Source organism: Rhagoletis zephyria, unplaced genomic scaffold (assembly GCF_001687245.7).
Source record: "Rhagoletis zephyria isolate East Lansing unplaced genomic scaffold, Rhagoletis_zephyria_1.1 Rzeph_scaffold_00828, whole genome shotgun sequence".
Classification (NCBI taxonomy): domain Eukaryota; kingdom Metazoa; phylum Arthropoda; class Insecta; order Diptera; family Tephritidae; genus Rhagoletis; species Rhagoletis zephyria.
In genome coordinates this window covers 8,695-32,669 of record NW_016157912.1, presented here as the reverse complement: position 1 = coordinate 32,669, position 23,975 = coordinate 8,695, and the positions used below count along the sequence as shown (strand labels likewise).

General features: G+C 40.6%; 1 protein-coding gene across 2 annotated transcripts in view; it reads left to right on the top strand.

Moving 5' to 3' along the window:
- The window catches only part of LOC108361722 (insulin receptor substrate 1-like), a 162,658-nt gene extending 139,289 nt beyond the window's left edge, over nucleotides 1-23,369 (top strand). The window contains exons 6-7 of one of the 2 annotated variants that reach the window (XM_017614431.1): nucleotides 23,047-23,227; nucleotides 23,307-23,369. In XM_017614431.1, the coding sequence (XP_017469920.1) occupies nucleotides 23,047-23,227; nucleotides 23,307-23,310 (185 nt within the window). In that variant the 3' untranslated portion in view covers nucleotides 23,311-23,369. Of the gene's footprint in view, nucleotides 1-23,046; nucleotides 23,228-23,285 lie in introns of both variants that reach the window. The other variant, XM_017614430.1, reaches the window with a different exon arrangement.
- Nucleotides 23,370-23,975: the final 606 nt, after the last annotated feature.

Here is a 23,975-nt window from a genome sequence, read left to right as displayed (position 1 = left end):
GCAGCAGGTGACAGGGGGTATGTATATGTTAAATATTTCGAGCTCAACATAGCCTGACCGGATAGCGATTCCCTGACATTCTAGGGTGGTATCCGTGCGGTCGANATTCTAGGGTGGTATCCCTGCGGTCGATGTCTGCTTCGATTAGACGATACTGCACGGTGTGGTGCGTGATGAACGCTAAGCCACCACCATTATCTCGCTCGCGATCTCGACGGTGCACGTTGTACCCGGCGCAATTCAACAAAGTTGAATTGCTGTGCAACTTCGTCTCTTGGACCGCAGCTATCAATATACCATGCCGACACATGAAGACGGTTATCTCCTCAATCTTGCTCTGTAGCCCGTTGCAGTTAAATTGAAGGAGCTTCATGTGGTTCGGGAGACGTGTCGTAATGTGGGGTGTAAGTAATGTGTGTGTTCTTACCGCCGTTGGCTATGTGCGCTGCTGTGATGGTTGCCGCCCTGTGGTGGTGGCGGGAGGCGTCGCAATTGGGGTCTGCGACCGAGCAGCGCAACACGGGCCCTCGAAGTTCCCAGTCCAATCTCGCGTGGTACGCAGACCTGAGCATGCCCTAAAGTGGCACCAGCCAAGGCAGGTGTTGCACTTGACTGATGTCACATTACGGAATATCCTGGTCTGACATACCGTGCAGATTGTAGGGGGAACCAGGAGTTGTTGGCGGCGCCGTGTGGTTGGTGGTGCGGTTGTGTGTGTTATGTGGTCTGTCGTGGCTGTGGTATGGTCTGTGGTGTTATTATGTTGTTGTGTTGTGGTGACTGTGTCAGGCTGCTCGGGTGGACTGAGGTTAGTCGTGGAGGCTGCTCTGTTTGAGCAACAGGGGGCCACGTACGACGTGGTCCACTGTCTATGTGTCCGTAGTCCCGAGCAGACTCTGAGGTGACTCCACCCCTCGCAGGCATTACACTTGACTGAGGTGGAGTTGTGGTGTAATCGTCTCCGGCATACACAGCAGGTGTAGGTTTCTGGCCCTGGGTTTGACTCGATGCCAGCCCTGAGTAGAAGAATACGTAGTGAATGTAGCCCTATGGACGAACAACTTCTGAGATACTTCGCCGACCTAAACGGGGTTAGATCGCCGAAACAACAGCCCTTGGTCGGGTAAAACCCGAGTCATTCCGGTACGTAGAACCGGCTGTCGTGGGAATGAGGTCCGAGTTGTCTTGTACAGCGCTGTGAATGGTGTCGCCGTTTGAATTGCTCTCGCTGCCAGCATCTGCTATTGAACCCATGGTTGCATTTTGGCTGGCGATTTCAGACGAGGATGTCAGGTGGTTTACCTGCGATATTAATCGCGAAAAAGCATCAGCCACGACATTGGATTTCCCTGGCTTGTATATAAGTTCGTAGTTGTATTCCTCTATTCTGGACTTCGNTGCATTTTGGCTGGCGATTTCAGACGAGGATGTCAGGTGGTTTACCTGCGATATTAATCGCGAAAAAGCATCAGCCACGACATTGGATTTCCCTGGCTTGTATATAAGTTCGTAGTTGTATTCCTCTATTCTGGACTTCGAACGCTTCAGCTTGGCGTTGTAATTACGGTTGCTAAGTGAAAAGGTTAGTGGCTGATGGTCTGTAAATATTTGTATTTTTTTACGCCGTATAGGTAATTTTGGAGGTTGTCCAGTGCCCAAACGATAGCAAGCATTTATTTTTCATTCATCGCGTACCCTTCCTCTATGGTAGTTAGACTTCGTGAAATAAACGCAATGGGTTTGTCCTTGCCATCGTAGTCCTGCGAGAGTACCGCACCAATCGCGAAATCGGAGGCATCAGTTGTTAGATTAAAGGCTTTTTCGAAGTTGGGGAAGGTCAGGACTTCGGAGGTCGTCAACACTTCTTTGAGATTTTCAAATGCCTTTAAAGCTTCTTCGTTCAGGGCTATTGGAACTTTTTTAGACTGGGTCGCTTTTACCTGTGCGTAAGATTAGTTAGAGGTTTTGCGATTTCTGCATAATCACGGATGAATTTTCTGTAGTATGATGTTAGTCCTCGAAAGCTTTTAAGCTCCTTTGAATTGCATGGAGGGAGCATATTTTTTATGGAATCTACTTTTTTGGATCTGGCAGTATCCCTTCAGAGGTCACAATATATCTAAGGAATGCCACACTTGTTCTTAAGAGCTGTGTTTTTTCCAGATTTACTTTGAGACCAGCAGCCAAGAGTCTGGCAAGGATTACTTCAATGTCCTTTAAATGGCTAAAGATGATTATACCATCGTTGTGTACAAAGCAAATGCGGCCTATAAATTCTTTAAGCACGTCGTCTATCATTCGTTGGAAGATAGAGGGTGCATTTTGTAGGCCGAAAGGGAGTCGCAAAAATTCGTACTTTTCGTTCATAGTGGAAAGTGCGGTTTTTGGGATGTCATTCTTTCATCGTGATCTGGTGGAACCCTGAGGTTAGGCCGAGTGTAGTAAAGTACCTTGCAGGCTAGCGATAGTGCCGTTAATATCTGGTATGGGATATGTATCGGGAATCGCTACGGTATTTAGTCGATTGAAATCTATGACCATTTGGTATTTTTTTTCGCCGTCGGCCTGGGATTTCTTTGGTACAATCCATATGGGTGAATTGTACGGACTTTTTGAGGGACGAAAAAAATTTCCACAGACTTTTCTGTCTATTTTGATTTTTCCCCCCGCGGAGATTACTTGGAATGGGTTCCCTACCGGCATAGTGCATTGTGCTACGCGCTCGCTAATGTAGTTTTTGTTCGCTCCCGTATCTACTAAAAATTCTAAGGGACCCTGATCCTGCGTAGCATACTCTAAATATGGTTCGCCGGACACGAGGCCTCCATCGTAAAATTTACCTGATCACCCACGGTTTGTTGCTTGCAAGATCCTCCAGAGGTATCTTCCCCTTCTTCCTCCTCTACTAGCACTAGATGAAATAGCTTTTGTTATTTGCTTGGGGTTTTATTTTCATAACTCGAGAATCCCGTGGAACCTGAATTTCCTTTTATGCTGTCATACCTTGGAAATCTCGAATTGTTTGTTTGTCTGGTTTGGGAAGATGGTTGTTCCGCGATTGCTCTGATCCTGAGTATGAGAAATTTGACCCTACCTGGTTTTAGATTCTACCGGTATAGTTATTGTTTGGCTGTGTTGGGTAGTTAGATCCCGACCGGTTTTGAGCTTGATAGCTTTGAGCTGTGTCAGTGTAGTCCCTATTGTTCCGCGCGAAATATCGCGGTGCCGAAGGTTGGTATGTGTCGCCGAACATTCTGCTGTTTCTATTCAGTGCTTGTGGTGCGCGATAAATGGCATTTCTCCGATCCACATGGATAAACGTGAGACATGACGAATACGCTTCTGTAGGGACTTTGGCTTTTTCATAAGGAGTAGAGTTGGCAGGTCCCCATTCAATCCCCTGATGAATACATCTGATGTCCTACGCCGATGTGCCTCTGCCAAAGCCTTCACCGTTTCATCATGCATATACTTCTCGCTATTTACCGTGTTAATCATTAGCGACAGCTGCTTATTGACACGAGCGTAAAATTCGGACACCTTTTGGTGTCCTTCCATCATTTGGGTTAATTGCTGATCTAATGTCCCTAGCATCTGCGTAATGCAGCAAAATAATTTCTTTGACACTTTTCCAATCGGCATCAAGGATATTGTGAGACACCATCGCAGCATCTGCTGCGCCCCTAACATTGTACCTAATGTGACTTAAAAGGTCCCTATAAATCGGCTTGTGCCGCACAAACTGGTAGTCCTTAACAATCTGTTCCGCGCTATGGATCCTGGAGGAATAGTGCTCCCGAGATCCATCAAATATCCGGAGTTCCTTGAGCAGTTTTGAAATTTCTCTTAACTCGTCCTCCGTCTAAGGACTCGTGAGTGGTTCTTCCGCAGGCTGTGGGTCGGTGTCTGCAGATTGTCTGCGCACCTCCTCCACTTGACTTTCTAACCTTTCCAAGTTTTCACTTAGTCCTTGTAGGGATTCTTCACTATTCCTGGTTTCCACGCTTTTTAGGCGCTCTTGGAATCTTCTAAGCTGCGATAGAATGGCATTTACGGTGCCATTAATCTCCGTTAATAATGTTTTACTTACAAAAGCCAATATTTCATTGGAATTCGGTCACTGATGTCCTTTTTTTTCTATCCCTTACTATACTCGGTTATTTGATGATATCACTTTCTATTTTTGTTGATATCTATCTTGTTTTATATCTTCACTTCTTTCTCCAATTTTTTGTATGATCTTTGTCTTTTTTTTCTTTTGAACAAAATTAAACGCTGTCCTTATTTTATATCTTCGCTTCTTTCTCCAATTTTTCACAGGAATTCTGTATGGTTTTTTGTCTTTTTTCTTATGAACACAATTATCTAAATACGAAGTTTTTTTCCTTAAAGTTTTTCACTATATTTATTTCCGCTTGTATCTCCAATTTTTCACAGGATTCTGTATGATTTTTGTCTTTTCTCTTATGAACACAGTTATATACCAATTTTTTTTTCTTAAAGTTTTTTCAACTGGAACAGATATTTGCAACCCACTCGGGCGCCTGTTAAGACTCAGTGAGCGAGGTTAATTAAAAAATTAAAGTTGCGGTGAACCAACCGTTCACCGAAGATCAATTCAAACAACGATTTCACAACGTTATAAAAGCAATTTTATTCTGTGCTTATGCACCACCAAATTATGTTATAAAAGTAGACTTATTGTGTGCTCAACGCACCACTAAAATTATGTTATAAAAGTAAACTTATTGTGTGCTCAATGCACCACCCAAAAATAGACTGAACTTAACAATTCAATATTCCTATCAACTAACTTCTTAGCCTAACCAATTCTGCGTATGTTGCAGTTCCCATGCTTTTGTATTTCCCAATCGATCATTTGCGCGTGTAGGCTGATATTGCCTGCCTTGCAATTCTCACGCTATCGCTGGTTGTGTTTGTCCAACGTGATCGCGCTGTTGCGCGTGTGCTGCATCAGCGAAAGTTCTGCGGTAAACCCTAAGTGGAGTAATGATGTCACGGGTCTGGCAACGTGAGCAAAGGGTGATCCATTAGGTAGCGTTAAGTTAACTTGTATGTATGTTGGCGCAAGGAGGCTTCCAAGACCAATTGCCCCTTGCAAAAACTAATCACCAGCCGAACTGACATGTAGTTGGGTGCCGCCGGAAACTGACAAATGGTTTGCGTTGCTGAAGGTAAAGTGATGGTTTTTAAGAAAAGTTGTTCCGTTCTCAAAGGGGAACACTGAATTTAAAAAGTCTACATATTCAGATGACAGCTTGGAGTTGTTGCCGTATTTTCTCCAATATTGGTATGTACGTATGTTAAAAAATGAATATGTTAGCGGTGTACTTTGCCTTAGAGCTGGCCTTTTATAAATGGCACTTACATAGTGCAAATGGCCCACGTTCAGTTAAGAAGGGCGTAAACCAGCAATGCCTAGGGTCTCTGTTCGCACAAAATAATTTTCCAAACAAACCAGAGCGTATTAATCTTCGAATGGAATGTATATGTGTATCATGGTGGGTCGTGATTTGTGAGAATTCATTAGTATGTTTTCTGATCACAAACAAATACACATATAATTACAAAACTCGATGGGATTTTTTGACTAATTTGCTTACTGCAGTATGAGGGATAAGGCGAAAAAGTCATTGAAAAATGTGATGCGTCGAAAGTGTGTTAGGTAAATGAATTTCGGTAACTGCGGAATCGGATCAAAGAGGTGCTTGCAGGGGTAACCGTACGAGATACAAAACTCGTAAATTGACTATAGGATTGTGTACCGCTGGTGTGCCATATGAACATCTACAGATGCGTTGATGTCAATGACAACAGTCTGTGCTATCTGGAGGCGATACATAACTTTGTGGAGGTACTTAACGATTACTTTCGAAATGTATGTACGGTGGACCCAATGCGCTAAGTACATGAGCCAACCAAGGTGCTAAACGGCTATTGATGCTAAACTCAAGCTACTGCCATCCACGCATTACATTTATGTGTGACTGTTCCAAGCTTGGTTAGGTTGCAGCACAATGATAATCTTATATAAGGCTGGGTGCTGGAGTCTCAGATGGTCTTTCTATCGGTTCTTGAATTTTTCTATCTTTTCCCCCTTGCATTATTTTGATATGTTACCCAGCACACATTTTTCATTTAATAAAAGTAATCAGTACTTGTTAAAGTGCCTGTACAGATTGTAATTTCTGCAATCGCTTTCCAAATCGAATAAAAAATTGGGAATAGGTTAAGCTCATTCAATTAGGTTATGTGGTAAATTTTGATTGGAAGGTCTTTGAGAATTTTAAACTAAAATATATTGGATATGCCGGTTAATGCAGTACATATACTTCAAGCAAGTTTTACCAAATATTGGCGGATATTTATGCAATGATGTTTGAGGTTGCATGCAGATGCTCTACAAGCACTGCAGTCAAGCGGTATTGATACTCTGCAGTAGTACGTTTTAGACGTCAGCGAAGGAAGATATAAGAGCAATGATGTTTGAGGTTGCATGCAGATGCCGTCACGCGGTATTGATACTCTGCAGTAGTACGTTTTAGACGTCAGCAAATCCGAGCACTGAGTGCTCACCAAGTCAACTGCATGACCTAACAAAAACTTGATTGAGTGCGCTTTAAGAGACCCTAACTCATTTGTAGTGGGTTCTTTTATATATATTTTTACAAATATATCTTGGTTCTACACAATGGTGATGTAAGTTATAGCGAATGTATTTGAATTCAGTATCCATATAACTATTCCAATCCAACGTTGCAGCGCAGGAATAATGTCGTGAGTCCCTAATACGCTATTTTTTCTCTAACTTACATTTCCGTATCGGATAAGTCTTTAATGCCGGTTTTAAATACTGTGATTGCTAAATAATGATTTATCCCAGCAAGTTTTGATAAACGATATGTTGGTCGCTATCAAAAACTGCCAGCGGCATTGCCTTCTTGTTTGAAAGAAGTATATGTACTCCGGTTGAAAACCGGCAAGCCCAGTGAACAATGGGGGCAATTGTTTCTGAGGCAGGATATTCCGTGACTATTCTGTGACTATTTTTTAGATCTAACGATGGTCGGTTCTATATCACCAGATCAACCCGGGGTGACCCGGCCAAGAACCATCTTGATATAAACGTATCATGAACGAACGCCAGGTTGAGATCGGTATTAGGAGGGATTTTTGAGGTGGAATCACTTCAATGGTAGAAGTGGAATTCTTTGATCAGAGAGGAAGTGGGATAATGGAGTAGGTGTTGTTGAAAGACGTTTTTTTTTTGTTTTTACGAAGTGATTGGTAACTCCTGGTCCTCACTTCCTTCGTTGTTGGAAAGAAGAAGAACCAATTTTACGACTCTTCATAATCTCCACTCGTTGGGTGGTATATTATCCTCCTTTATAACGACAAGATATCCACTCTTTATATTTTGCTTGGGATCTTTCCACTTGATACGCTTTTGCAATTCTGATATATATTCAAGTTTCCATCGCCTGCAGAAGGTTTGATGTAACGCTTTTAGTTTCTGCCACCGGTTCACTATGGAGGTAGAATTCTCGTTCATTTCTAGCTCTGGTGGAGCAAGAAGGTGTCCTCCAGTGAGGAAGTGGCCTGGAGTGAGTGGCTCCAGGTCTGTTGGCTCATTTGACGAGGGGCTTAAGGGGCGGGAGTTTAGGCATGCCTCAATTCGGCATAGAAGAGTACTGAGCTCTTCGAATGTGAATTTCTTCGCGGATACGACCTTTTTAAAGTGGTTCTTAAAGCTTTTTACCCCTGGCTCCCACAGCCCGCCCATGTGTGGAGCTGCAGGGCGTACACAATGCCAAGTGAGCATTTGATGATTGTATTTGGATACGGTTTTGTCACGAGCGTCAGCTATGAATGCCTTCATTACAGATCGTAAAGATCGAGACGCTTCGACAAAGTCGGAGTGGATATTCTTTGGACACAGACAAGTTGGTGTGCTAAGGTCACTAGGGGCTTCTAGATGAATTGCTTTAGTCGGAAAACAGACAAAGAGACAGGCCTATCCTTTAGAAATTCGACAGCCCCAACCGCGATAACTTTTGATATCGAAAGGTCCTGTAAAATATACCCCGGTATTCATGAACGCCCGCGAAAAGGTTGTTCGTTCCTGAGGAAGAGTGGCCATAAGTTGGACTTGAGACGGTTTTTTTTTTATAGGTAGTACATGTCTTGCAATTATGGGTAGTGGACCTGATCATGTCCAGTATTGGGTACGGATGAGGCGTAATATTAGCTGATTTTCTCCATGCAAGGATACTTGATGTATGAAAGCTACCAGTAGTCGAGTCAACCTACTGTTATACGGAAGAACGATTGGATAGCGTTCATTGTATGCTAAGTCCAGGGATGCTCCAAGGCGCCCACCTGCCCGTATGATATCATCTTTGTCGTCGAATGGATTAAGTGGCAGTAGCTCCTTGCGTCGATGGGAGTTCCTGCTTTTAACTTCGTGTATTCTTCACCGTAATGCTGCTTCTGGTAGATGTTTATTAAGCGTTGTGTCGTTGTCTTAATTTCGTCGGATGAAAATAAGCAAGACTTCTCTTTAAATGAAGCTTTTGTCCTTGGATGAGTTCTTTGAAAGAATCTCATGATATATGATAACACTTTCAAAGCCCTCGGTACATCGGAAAATCGGTCAAGAATATCGATAGAAGCGACTTTTGTTGTTGCATACACATATGCTCTTTTTTCTTCGACTACCGTGTTGTAATCCGTTTCTTGTGTCGGCCATGTGGAGTTGTCTTCTTGCAACCAAGAAGGTCCCTGCCACCACAAGGAATTGTTGGCCAATTCAGACGCTGGAAGTCCTCTGCTCGCCAAATCGGCTGCATTAGATGCGGAGTTTACATGTAACCAGCCCTTGTTGCCGACTTTTTCCACAATTTTCGTTATTCTGTGTGCGACGAAGGTTGACCAAGAACATGGCGGCTTCCGAATCCAGGCTAATACCCTGGTCGAGTCTGTCCATAAATGCGTTTTAACCTCTCCTAGGTAAAGGTTTTTGAGGATCGATTCGATAATTTCTGCTAGCAGTACAGCCCCGCAAATTTCTAATCGTGGCAGCGATATGGTTTTTACGGGGGCCACTCGTGTTTTTGCCAACAGAAGATTAACGAAAAGTTGCCCATCTTCTTTGACGCGCATGTATGCAGTGGCAGCATATGCTTTCTCTGATGCATCGCAGAAACCATGTATCTCGATGTTTTCTCCTGGCCCAAAATATACCCATCGAGGTATACGGATATTGTCTATCTCGTGGTAGTGTTGCGCAAAGTTCTGCCAACGGTCTAAACTAGTTGAAGACACAGGCTCATCCCAGTCCGTGCCTTCTAGCCAAATATTTTGCATAAGTATTTTTGCTCTTATTATGATCGGCGCTAGTCACCCTAAGGGATCGCATAGCTTGGGGATAGCTGATACCATCGCCCTTTTCGTGAGATTATCGCGTTCTCGCTATAAAGTAGAATAAGTCCGTATGGGCATTCCGTCTTATACCAAGAGCCTTTACTGCACTGGTGTCTTCAAATGCCAAAAAGTCCTCGCTGAGTAGATCACTTTTTGGGATATTTTTAAGGATTTCCTGGCAGTTAGAGGTCAATTTTCTTATTGAAAAACCGGCTGACCGTAGCACTTCAGATATTTCATCTCTTGCTTTTACGGTAGAGTCGATGCTGTGTCCTCCAGCTAACACGTCATCCTTATACATGCATTTTCGTAGTATGTTAGATGCTATTGGGGAAGAACTTTCTACATCGTCAGCCAGTTGTAAAAGTGTCCTTATCGCAAGGTAAGGAGCACAATTAATCCCGAAAGTGACAGTCTTTAATTCGTGTAGACTTACAGGTTCGTTCGGGTTTGTACGAAAAATTATCCGCTGATATGGTTGTTATCCACCCAAATTTGTCGGTACATCTTCTCGATGTCACTATTAAAAACGTATTTGTATACCCTCCAGCGGTGTATAGGGATCGGAAGATCTGCTTGGAGTACTGGACCTGGGAGAAATACATCGTTCAGACCTGTGCCATTAACCGTTGGACTTGAGGCATTAAAGACGACTCAAACTTTGGTGGTGGTACTTTCTGCCTTTATGACAGCGTGGTGATTCATATTCAGCTAGTACCCTATTTTGTAGGACGGGATCCTTTGTAAGCCGTGTCTCATTCCGGAGGAACTGAGAGCATGCTTTTTTAAGAGAAGGGCCTATGCAGATGTTTACTGGAAATTCTTGCCTAAAAGATAGTGAGACTACGTATTTTCCGTCTTCTCGTCTACGAGTTGTCTTCCGATAAAGTTCATCACAGTGTTTGTCGTCTTCATTCAAGTTTTTGTTTTTTGGTATGTCTTCTAGTTCCCAGAATACAGTAAGTTGTTTGTCCGAGGCAACTTCACTGTGATACGAAACTATATTGTTGGTTGGATTTGGTGCATCAGTGCAGCCAGTTAATATCCAACCGAACACCGTTTCTTGGGCGAGAAGTGTACTGAGTACATTTTTCTTCAGGCCGCATAAAATAATTTGGGGATAAATATCTCCGCCAAGTATAAGGTCTACTTGTTCGTTGACACAGAACCTTTTATCTGCTAAGACTAGATCTGGAAACGCCTGCATAGTCAATGCGCTGATATGGCAAGATGGAAGATTTCCAGCTAATTTAGTTAAGACGAGCATAGTTGTATGTAGGCGGAACAATAGGTCAATGGGGGACCGCAGTTCTATGCTACATGCTTCTTTAACCTGCTCGTAGGTGGAGTTTGTGATGCCTGAAACTTGGGCATGCATCTTTTTGGATGGCAGGTTGATTCTGCGTTTGAGCCTTTCGGTTACGAAAGAACACTCACAACCAGAATCAGTAAGTACTCGGGCAGAAAAATCTATGCCATTGAAATGTATATTCACGCGAGCTGTTCCTAGAAGCACACCTGCATTTGTATTCGTGTAACACGACTTTACGTTTTTACTTTTAATATAATGGCACTTTTCTTGAGCTTGCTTTTATGTCGAAGCAATATCGTCAGCCGAGCTTGTAGGCGTCTGGCGTGTTGCTGCTTTTGGCTGAGTTGTCTCAAGGTGAAGGAGCGTGTGATGTCGCGGGTGACAAGTAGTGCATTTAAATGCGCTTGTGCATCGTGACACAGTATGTGTGGAGCTTAGATAATTCAGGCAGCTATTATTGGCTTTCAAGAATTCTACTCTGTCGGCAGATGTAAGCTTAAGGAATCGTGAACATCTGCGTAACATGCGCTCGTTTGTTTGACACAGTTTGCAGGAATGTTTGTTAACGCTTGCTTGGAAAGCACCAAGTCTATTCGTGGGAGCTTCTGGGGTGTACCGTGTATTTTGCGGCTTTGGCGCATTTACGGATTTTACACCCTTCAAGCCTGATAAGGTTTCCAGAGTCTAAAACTTGTTGGATAGGAACATGTCCATATCCTCCCACTTTGGCTTTTCATTTTTGTGCTCTATAGTTTGTTCCCATAGAGCCAGCGTGCTTTCGGGATGTTTGGTAGAGCGGAGATATATTTTAATCGCGTCCCAGTTCGAAATGTTAATTTGGTGACTGTTAAGGGACGATAAGCAATTATTAATATCCCGCTGCAACTTTTTTATTGAGCTACCACACTCATTTTCCATAGAGCCAGCGTGCTTTCGGGAAGTTTGGTAGAGCGGAGATATATTTTAATCGCGTCCCAGTTCGAAATGTTAATTTGGTGACTGTTAAGGGACGATGAGCAATTATTAATATCCCGCTGCAACTTTTTTGTTGAGCTACCACACTCATTTTCCATAGAGCCAGCGTGCTTTCGGGAAGTTTGGTAGAGCGGAGATATATTTTAATCGCGTCCCAGTTCGAAATGTTAATTTGGTGACTGTTAAGGGACGATGAGCAATTATTAATATCCCGCTGCAACTTTTTTGTTGAGCTACCACACTCATTTTCCACTGAATTAAGATTGAACAGAATTTTTAGTTGTGTATTTACGAGGATACGCTTGTTCTCAATTCTCTCGCAGAAATTTTTCCTGGCTGTTTGGAAGCCTTCATTGGTGCGTGGACACTTTCTCACGATGTCTTTGGCTTTCCCTCGAGTCTTTTGGTTGAGGTGAAATAGATTCTCAACCGGAGTGAAGCGCTTGTTAAGGATGTATATGGACATATCACGGAATGATAGTCATGATAGATTGTCGCCCTTGAACATATCGGGATCACACAGAGGAAGGTGGATATTGTGCACACGGCCGACTGATCTTGTACATCCTTCTCTGCGCTTACGTAGCACGCGAACGAGCTTTTATTTTTCTTTTTGATGGCTCTTATATCCTCTTTCTGTGCACCTTCTTGGTTTATAAGTATATCGAATGCTGCTTTTGTTTTTCCCCACATAGCCTTTAGTTCTTCTTGTTGAATAGCAAGACCGTGCTTATTTTGCTCTGTGAGGGCGTACTGCTGAAATCAGCCTCGAATTCTACTACCGATTCTGCTAAGCGAATAAAAGATTCCATCACGACAATGGATTTGCAGATTACTTTCGATGATTAAGGTAGAGGTTCAGATCAATATCTGTTTTCTATTATAGTGACTATACTGTTTCAATTGCCAACCTTATGATGAGTAGGCAAAACTTTGCCAAACTGAGAAAAATTTTATGTTCGCCTAATTGAATACCAACTGAAATAGCTTTCCCTTTACTATACATATATATACTGTATATATTTCCAGCTAATGGTAAAAAAAATGGTAATGGTAAAAAATGGTAAAAAGATTCCATCACGGCAATGGATTTGCAGATTACTTTCGATGATTAAGGTAGAGGTTCAGATCAATATCTGTTTTCTATTATAGTGACTATACTGTTTCAATTGCCAACCTTATGATGAGTAGGCAAAACTTTGCCAAACTGAGAAAAATTTTATGTTCGCCTAATTGAATACCAACTGAAATAGCTTTCCCTTTACTATACATATATATACTGTATATATTTCCAGCTAATGGTAAAAAAAATGGTAATGGTAAAAAATGGTAAAAAGATTCCATCACGGCAATGGATTTGCAGATTACTTTCGATGATTAAGGTAGAGGTTCAGATCAATATCTGTTTTCTATTATAGTGACTATACTGTTTCAATTGCCAACCTTATGATGAGTAGGCAAAACTTTGCCAAACTGAGAAAAATATTATGTTCGCCTAATTGAATACCAACTGAAATAGCTTTCCCTTTACTATACATATATATACTGTATATATTTCCAGCTAATGGTAAAAAAAATGGTAATGGTAAAAAATGGTAAAAAGATTCCATCACGGCAATGGATTTGCAGATTACTTTCGATGATTAAGGTAGAGGTTCAGATCAATATCTGTTTTCTATTATAGTGACTATACCGTTTCAATTGCCAACCTTATGATGAGTAGGCAAAACTTTGCCAAACTGAGAATAATATTATGTTCGCCTAATTGAATACCAATTGAAATTGCTTTCCCTTTACTATACATATATATACTGTATATATTTCCAGCTAATGGTAAAAAAGAAAATTCAAAAAACACTCAGTTTTGAATTCCGTTTTTTCTTGCTGAAAATTAAAAATCTTTATTTCTTCCAGAAAATGGAACGTAATCTATGTACCTACTCGCCACCCAACAGTGCTGACGAATATATGTATATACTTATGTGTATAGGGATTTGTATATATACGCAAAATTCAAGTATACACACAACTCAACTTCGCCAGTTAGATATCAAAATTTGTAATTTTCGTTAAATTTTTGCAATTAACAGGCATATGATACACAAATGAATAAATTCAGCGCTCACAAGTGATTTTGTGAAAAAATGTGAAATTGAAACAAAAATAGAGGTTATGTGACCGATGAACAAGTGTAATGCAACTTTTAACCAAAAAACAAGTGCTGCACGACTAAGTTACTAACTGCACGTCTATACCTGCGCTCTGGCACTCGCATACGAACTGTCAGTTTTATCGCATGCGAAATCTTATCCCAGGGAAATTTTTGTATGTGGGCATTTGATCGCATACCATTGCAGTGGGAATTTGTTGTAAGTTTTTTATAAATGTTGCCAAAATTTTATTTCATTTATTTGGTTGTGTCTGAACAACGTTTCTTCGAATAACACCGCTTCTTTCCTACTCGGAATGAAAGAAAATACGAAAAAGCAGTGGCTAAACGCATAGTTAGGTATGCGATAAATGGTATGAGATATCTCTTACTTTATATCTGCGATGAACGGTCTACACCTGCGATATATCTCTTACGATGTTTCGTATGCGCACGCCCATAGCAGGTATAGACGTGCAGTAATGCAGATCGAAATTATGTATTATTGAATTTCAACAATGTGACAAGTGGCAGACAATAAATGGTTGCCGTATAAATGAACTTAAACACTGTGTTGCACGTCGATTCTATCAGGTGTGACACTGTTCACTGTGATGTATGCTCTTTAGTGGTTGCACGGTGCACCAGCTGAAAACTGTGTTGGTAGTCGCCGACAAATGGACACAGCTCGGATACAAATTTTTGAACTTATTTTTTTTTTTGGGATAAAATTTAACTGTTTTTTAAAAATCGCTTTACGCGCTTGAATCTGGAAAGCTATCTATTTCTCACATACTGGAATATTGATAGTGCACTTGAAATTGTAACTACGTACTTTAGTTTCTCAGTGACCGGTGAAAATAGACGCTCGTTGGCTTTGTTTGTGTGTCTTGGTGGTGTAGTTGTAGGTTGGCTAGTTCGTGGCACAGCTAGCTGAAGCTCAGGCAATACCGCTGAGTCAAAGTTAAGCACGTTGGTGTGAAATTAGCGGTGCTGATGTGGAATACTCGGTATAGATTGGAAAAAATCGCTCGTTGTTGAAACAAATTCTTTGCGTCGTGGCAGAACTAGCTCAGTACTTTTAATGTGGACTGTATTGAAATTGTCGGTTCGGATGGACCATGAAAAAACCCTGTTGCGCCGCAGGGAATGCGATTTGGCGCACCAGTGGTTTTATAAAAGGGAATAGAAAATAAAAAAAAAGCTTTTTAATATACAACGCTTTTATAAATGGACTAAAAAGTAGAAAACAATTTTCTCAGTCCCACAGAATTTGTTTTGATAACTTTTGATTTTGAAATTTTAACAAAAGTCATTATAAACAATTAATGACATTGAAAATTAAAAGCGTGGAGCGCATGTAATACACTTGAATTGATATGAAAAGTAACATATGTATGTATGTGGGCATATGAATAACGGTCGCTTAAAATCGATCTCAAATTTGTAATTTCGCTGTAGAATGTTATGTAGTTTGACTATTGTCAATGAAATCGAATGCTTTGTACTGCATGCGCTCCACGTTTTTCGTTTTCAATGTAATTAATTGTTTATAATGACTTTTGCTAAAATTTGACAATCAAAAGTTATCAAAACAAATTCTGTTGGACTGAGAAATATTATTTTCTACTATCTTTGTAAGCTTTTGATCGAATTTTTGTTATATTTTGGTATTGTTGTAGGCTTCGCTAACTACCTTAGCATCATCAGGGGCGATTCTTTATTATAAATATCAACAAAAAAACAGAGGAAAACAAGATTATTTAAAATAGAAATTACGTGTTTTTTGTACAAATAAAAATTAAAGATTGGTAAACAAAAATATGTTCTGTTTTGAAAACAAACACAATCACAGGTTTTTAAACTTATTTTTTATCGCATGACTTACATGTACACTTAGGTTAAATTGGTCTCACATAAATGCACATACATATAAAAGCATTAGAACGTTAAATACATTAAAAAACATATAAAACATATAAAAAACACAAAAACGTTAAATACATTGAAAAACATAAAGTATTGCTACCATCCATCTGTGGTAATTTCCTCAAACTAAATATTACTATTATTATGTTCGCCTAATTGAATACCAACTGAAATAGCTTTCCCTTTACTATACATATATATACTGTATATATTTCCAGCTAATGGTAAAAAAAATGGTAATGGTAAAAAGATTCCATCACGGCAATGGATTTGCAGATTACTTTCGATGATTAAGGTAGAGGTTCAGATCAATATCTGTTTTCTATTATAGTGACTATACTGTTTCAATTGCCAACCTTATGATGAGTAGGCAAAACTTTGCCAAACTGAGAAAAATATTATGTTCGCCTAATTGAATACCAACTGAAATTGCTTTCCCTTTACTATACATATATATACTGTATATATTTCCAGCTAATGGTAAAAAAGAAAATTCAAAAAACACTCAGTTTTGAATTCCGTTTTTTTTGCTGAAAATTAAAAATCTTTATTTCTTCCAGAAAATGGAACGTAATCTATGTACCTACTCGCCACCCAACAGCGCTGACGAATATATGTATATACTTATGTGTATAAGGATTTGTATATGTACGCAAAATTCTAGTATACACACAACTCAACTTCGCCAGTTAGATAACAAAATTTGTAATTTTCGTTAAATTTTTGCAATTAACAGGCATATGATACACAAATGAATAAATTCAGCGCTCACAAGTGATTTTGTGAAAAAATGTGAAATTGAAACAAAAATAGAGGTTATGTGACCGATGAACAAGTGTAATGCAACTTTTAAACAAAAAACAAGTGCTGCACGACTAAGTTACTAACTGCACGTCTATACCTGCGCTCTGGCGCTCGCATACGAACTGTCAGTTTTATCGCATGCGAAATCTTATCGCAGGGAAATTTTTGTATGCGGGCATTTGATCGCATACCATTGCAGTGGGAATTTGTTGTAAGTTTTTTATAAATGTTGCGAAAATTTTATTTCATTTATTTGGTTGTGTCTGAACAACGTTTCTCCGAATAACACCGCTTCTTTCCTACTCGGAATCAAAGAAAATGCGAAAAATCAGTGGCTAAACGCATAGTTAGGTATGCGATAAATGGTATGAGATATCTCTTACTTTATATCGTATACTTTCTGCGATGAACGGTCTACACCTGCGATATATCTCTTACGATGTTTCGTATGCGCACGCCCATAGCAGGTATAGACGTGCAGTAATGCAGATCGAAATTATGTATTATTGAATTTCAACAATGTGACAAGTGGCAGACAATAAATGGTTGCCGTATAAATGAACTTAAACACTGTGTTGCACGTCGATTCTATCAGGTGTGACACTGTTCACTGTGATGTATGCTCTTTAGTGGTTGCACGGTGCACCAGCTGAAAACTGTGTTGGTAGTCGCCGACAAATGGACACAGCTCGGATACAAATTTTTGAACTTATTTTTTTTTTTGGGATAAAATTTAACTGTTTTTTAAAAATCGCTTTACGCGCTTGGATCTGGAAAGCTATCTATTTCTCACATACTGGAATATTGATAGTGCACTTGAAATTGTAACTACGTACCTTAGCTTCTCAGTCACCGGTGAAAATACACGCTCGTTGGCTTTGTTTGCGTGTCTTGGTGGTGTAGTTGTAGGTTGGCTAGTTCGTGGCACAGCTAGCTGAAGCTCAGGCAATACCGCTGACTCAAAGTTAAGCACGTTGGTGTGAAATTAGCGGTGCTGATGTTGAATACTCGGTATAGATTGGAAAAATTCGCTCGTTGTTGAAACAAATTCTTTGCGTCGTGGCAGAAGTAGCTCAGTACTTTTAATGTGGACTGTATTGAAATTGTCGATTCGGATGGACCATGAAAAAACCCTGTTGCGCCGCAGGGAATGCGATTTGGCGCACCAGTGGTTTTATGAAAGGGAATAGAAAATAAAAAAAAGCTCTTTAATATACAACGCTTTTATAAATGGACTAAAAAGTAGAAAACAATATTTCTCAGTCCCACAGAATTTGTTTTGATAACTTTTGATTTTGAAATTTTAACAAAAGTCATTATAAACAATTAATGACATTGAAAATTAAAAGCGTGGAGCGCATGTAATACACTTGAATTGATATGAAAAGTAACATATGTATGTATGTGGGCATATGAATAACGACCGCTTAAAATCGATCTCAAATTTGTACTTTCGCTGTAGAATGTTATGTAGTTTGACTATTGTCAATGAAATCGAATGCTTTGTACTGCATGCGCTCCACATTTTTCGTTTTCAATGTCATTAATTGTTTATAATGACTTTTGCTAAAATTTCACAATCAAAAGTTATCAAAACAAATTCTGTTGGACTGAGAAATATTATTTTCTACTATCTTTGTAAGCTTTTGACCGAATTTTTGTTATATTTTGGTATTGTTGTAGGCTGGTCGATCTACTTCTCCATGTGCAAGAAAAACACTTTGTCTCCACTTCTTTGCCCAACGTTTCGCTAACTACCTTAGTATCATCAGGGGCGATTCTTTATTATAAATATCAACAAAAAAACAGAGGAAAACAAGATTATTTAAAATAGAAATTATGAGTTTTTTGTACAAATAAAAATTAAAGATTGGTAAACAAAAATATGTTCTGTTTTGAAAACAAACACAATCACAGGTTTTTAAACTTATTTTTTATCGCATGACTTACATGTACACTTAGGTTAAATTGGTCTCACATAAATGCACATACATATAAAAGCATTAGAACGTTAAATACATTAAAAAACATATAAAACATATAAAAAACACAAAAACGTTAAATACATTGAAAAACATAAAGTATTGCTACCATCCATCTGTGGTAATTTCGTCAAACTAAATATTCGCTACAAACATAACATGTAAGCAGCCGCGATATCGTCCGTGTCCTCCTTCTTGTTGATTGTTTTTTCCCTTTTTTGCAGTATACGTAAACTCTCTATTGTGTATCTTGCCCGTTCCCTCTTCTCCTTGTCCAATATTTTAACGTTAGTTAGATCAGCCGTAACACTGGTAATTACGTGTTGTGCTAATGCTGTGCTGTTCTTCTTTTTGTTTATGTCGGGTTCGTGCTCTGAAAGGCGAACGCCTAATGCTCGGTTAGTTGTCCCTATGTAAACTTTGTTGCAGTTTTCGTTTTTGCTGCCTTTACATGTGATTTCATATACCACGTTGTTTTGTTGGTGGGGCTTGATCGGTGTTTTTGTTCGTGTGAATATCGAAGATAGTGTGTAGTTGGTTCGGTATGCTAATCTTATATTACGGTTGTTGGTGTTTATTTCGTGGTCAAGTTGTTGGTAGAACTTAGGAATGTACGTCACACTGTGATATCGCTTTCTTCCGTCTGTTGCTTTTGTGGTTGGCAACTGATTTGATTTGATTGCCGAAATACCAGCGAAGCATCATTCAATCGTCAATTATCGTAAGACGCACGAAGACGATGATAGTATACATGTGTCGACGCCGCAGCCAGCAGCATTTTGAAGCCCAATTACATGTGTTTGGAAAATCAAAAAATGCCCGCCTCTGGTCTAAACAGTAGGTGATAATTAGTTGGACAACTAGTTCACGTCTACACCTTTTTCAACAGTTTGCCATTGCAAAAGTTTTCCTAGTTAAAAATATTCTGAAATAAATTTGTGCTTTTCTGAAATACAGTAGGGGTTTTCTGAACACACTTTTGTGTTTTTCTGAAATACATTTGCTCTTTTCTGAAATATGTTGTGCTGAATTTCATTTGGCTTTTTCTGAAATACATTTGGGGTTTTCAGAATTACATATGAGCTTTTCTGAAATACATTTGTCCTCTCCTGAAATACATTCATTTGAATTTCTTGAAATGCATTTGTGCTTTTCTGAAATTTATTTGGCCTTTTCTGAAATACATTTGCGTTTTTCTAAAATACTGGTGGAAAAGGAGTAGTTTCCTGAGGCCTAAATGTTGTCTCTCGTTGGTTTTCAGAACACCTTTATTTAGGTTAGGTTAGTTTAGGTTGATGTGGCAGTCGGTTCAATTTACCAACTCACTTAGACCTTTTGAAGGTCCATTGTGGTACCACTGCAGAACACGGGAACCTCGGTGACTATTCTTCAGAGAACCAATTTGGGGCTCTTATAAAGCGTATTTCTAACATTTTTGAACTCCCTTGGGGGGTCTTAAGATTTATCTCGATCTCAAGATAACGATGGTCAGAATAAAATTTTTCATTCAGTACTCTCCATCTCTTGATTTTATGGGCAAACATGTCTGAAGCCAGGGTTATGTCCAAAACTTCCTCTCTACTCTTTGTTATAAAGGTCGGCTCTGAGCCTAAATTCAAGACACTAAGTTTGTTCCCTAGAATGAAGTCTAGTAACGACTCACCTCTAGCATTCGTGTCCGTACTCCCCCACATCAAGTTGTGGGCATTAGCGTCGCAGGAGACAACCAGTGGTTTATTCTTGAAGGCTGCTTCCTCGGCCAAGGACCGAAACCCATCTGGTGGCACGTCCTTGTCATGGGCCGTGTACGCAGAGGCTACCCAAAAGCTGGCCTTTTCCAGCTCAATGCTTGCCGCTACCAGATCGCCGTCACTAAGCTGTGGAAGCAGGAAGATGTTTAAGTTGGCCAGGCGGACGTCAAGGTTCGCAGACGCGAGTTTAGAGTGGTGGAGGTTGATCTGGATCGTGACATCCACGTCCGCCTCTTCGATCTCCTCTCCCTCGGTGCCATCAGCGAGGAGGTCTTCTTCTTTTTAAAATAATGGCCCCAAACCGGAAAGCCTCTCCGAGTCGGATGAGCATTGGCTGCTGGGCAACTCTTCTTCACCACCGCTGCGCAGGCCGGACTTGTTGCTCTCCTCACTAAGGTCCAAGCTCGGCTCGTCGCTGCGGTAGATTCGAATGGTTGCGTCATTAAACCCGAATATCACCACCCAATCCTTTTGCGCCAGTGGGGCTCCGGATCGGCGTTGAGGAGCAGCAACACCTGCCTTCTATTCTCTACTGGCTCCTCTATCTTCCCTACCCTCCAATTGTGAGTTGGCAGGTCCTTATTACAGGATCTGAAGATCCGCTCAATTCTTTCAGGCTCGGCGGGTTTAGCCGGAATCCAAACTCGAGCCCTCGGTCTGCTAGGAATATCTTCCTTGCCGACGGCCTCGAGCTTGGCTCCCGGCCAAACTTCACCTACCTTACTAACGGCCAACCTATAGAGCTGGGCTGACCTATGGTCCTCGCAGGCGATGAGTTTAGCTCTACCCTGATACCATCCGGAATCATGGCAGAGAGGAGGAGGTCCAGGATTTTCCTCTAGGACTTGGAGGTAGATTTCGGCGATCGCTTCCTCCACCAACCTCAACTTCTCTTTGGGGATATTCCCTTCCTCCTCCCCTCTGTCGATGATGGCCAGTACCTCACCGCCTCTCTTCACTACGTACCTGAAGGTGGGGAATTTATGGCCGCCTGTTTTCGGTCTTTTGGCGACCCCACCCCTGCCTGTTCAGCAGATCGCTGCCTTTTTGGAGCAGTGCCTGCCGGTTTTCCCAAGCTGGATACTACTCCCCTCGCCCACTCCAGTGACCTAACCTGCTCCTCCGTGAGCTGCTCTGTCGGCAGGTCCCCGATCCTGTTCACGACCCTCATGGCCGCCTTTTTATCATAATATGCCTGCTTCGAGGGGCGGACATGTTTAGCCGACCCCCCAGGCCTGTGTTTGCAGCTTTCCTCGAGCTGCTTGGAATATAGGCAGCATCCTGCCGGGTTATTTTTGAAGCAGGTGCCGCACCCGCCCTTGGGTTAAGGTTTGTGTGCTTTGGGGTCTGTCTTCCCTAGGCGGAGCTGACGCTGCAGCTCCAGCCATGAATCGGTTGGAGACCAGTTTTCCCAAGCCTCCACTCCCCCCTCTGCCTCCTATGGTACTCGTACCAGGACCAGCCCTACCGCTTAAGCCCCCTCTAACTCCTGTCACTGGCGGTCCGATAAATGCCCTGCTCGAGGCTGTAGCATTAACTGTCGGTTTTTTTGGAGGGCCGTCCGTCTTTGCGTATTTTTTTTTTTTAATTGAATTGTGTTCATAATTTTGGTCCCACGAGTGTCGGACAATGGAGGTCCGCCCGCACAGAGGTCCGTGTGCGCAGGTAAGGCTTGATAGAACCGGAGGTCGCCAGGTACCCGGAGCACTCCGTTCGAGACTGGGCTATTTGTTAATCTGGGTCCCCAGCCAGGCTGAACATCAGCACGGGTCGTCTAACACCTTGTTCCAACCCAGAGCTTTTTTAAAGAGGTTTGCTCCTCCATTACCTCCATAGGCCACGATCAAAAACCATTTCCATATAACTTAGCTATTGAAGAGCTTAAGCACATAGCACTGATTTCTGATCTTAGCTGGACACCATTCTGACATCGTACAGAACCTAAATTGTAGTGGCCATTACCAATCGGCACCCTCGTGGAGGGTTCAGCCGGGGGATTTTTGCCGACCAAATCAACACCTTTATTTAAATATGCCAAACAAGTTCCACTACTACTGCTTGTTCTGTGGAATTGTTGTTGCATTTGTTTGTGTGTGCTGAACAGCTGATTGTTGTTTATATTATATTTAAACAGCAATAGCCAATATCGGTCACTTAAGCACAATTTTAATACAGTGTAAGTATACGCCCTGAAAGTTAACTTTTGAAGTTGATCAACAATTTCTGCTTAAATAGCTCTTCAGCACCTGGGCCTGACAAAGCAAATCTTCAAATAAAATTTTCACTCGTTGAAACATTTTGAAATCTTTTTTCTCTGCGCGGGGCCCCTATCCCTTGCGGGCCTCTAGGCAGTTGCCTATACTGCCTTATGGATAATCGGTTCTGAGTACGTATATATGTGAACAAAAGTAATAGAAATACATTCTTAACCGATTTCAAAAAAGGAAGAAGGTTAACATTCATCGGAATATTTAAAAAAATTTTTTATGTATGTTACCGGATAACTTTAAACCACGTGAACCGTTTTCGATAATTCTTTTTTGAGAAGGTAGTACCTTAAATATGGTCCCATACTAATTTGGTTTAGTTCTGATGATTGGATCATGAAGAAATTAACGAATACTCTTAAATTTGTATATGAGCATTGAAGTCGGTTGTATTTTTTGCCTAAAAATTACTTGTTACATTTAATATTTGTAGACCATGTTTGGCAAGTCGTCGTGCAAAAGAAGAGCTTGGCAGAGGAAAGAAAAATTATTGGAAACTATCATGTATGCTTATCTCCAAAGGCCGTCACATTTATTCGAATCGGTCCTGAAAAATCATCATCAGGATATATCAGAACAACGGATATACAAATTCCTTTAAACACTATAAGAAGGTATGTTTATTAAAATTTCTTTGACTTTATATACGGTTAATAGTAACTTGCGTGGAAGTGTCCTTATATTCGTTCGTAGATGATAAGCTGACTTATATCAACAACATGTCATGGGTGGCTGAATCGCGTTATACCTAAAGTGACCATTAATTTTGTTTATCAGAGTGGGACGCCCAGTGGAATTTTTGGTATTTTATTACTTTTTATTGAAACATGAAGATAACAAAAATAAATCGTATTCATTGAATTAACATTACGTCTAAGCAGTGGTTTTAGATTTGTCGGCGGAGCAAATCAATTTTAAAACAACGGGTCTAGTTTTCAACTAGGAATATAGCTGATTTCAGAATAACGATTAATAACTGTTATACATTTTTTTTTAATAGAAGGGTTCTTTATAGATTTTGCGAAGAAAGTATTTATTGTTAATTTTCCACAAATTTTAACTCAATCTTATTAATTAGTTTTCAAATTTTAATTTATTCGAACTTGCCAGCAGTGTAAACTTTAGGGAATAAGTGCATGGGGCACGCAGGTTTATTTCAGGTTTATTTTTCCCAGACTATAAAAAAACGAAAAAAAAAAAAGAAAAACTGTATAGGGTTGGTCGAATGAATGGCCGTCCTAATCACGAAGATTAAAGTTACAGAAGATATGGAATAAATTAACCGAAGAAACTTTCGTGCTGCGTGCGCTCTTCTCTCAAATAAAGGTTAAAATTTTAAAACTAATTAATAAATTATATTCA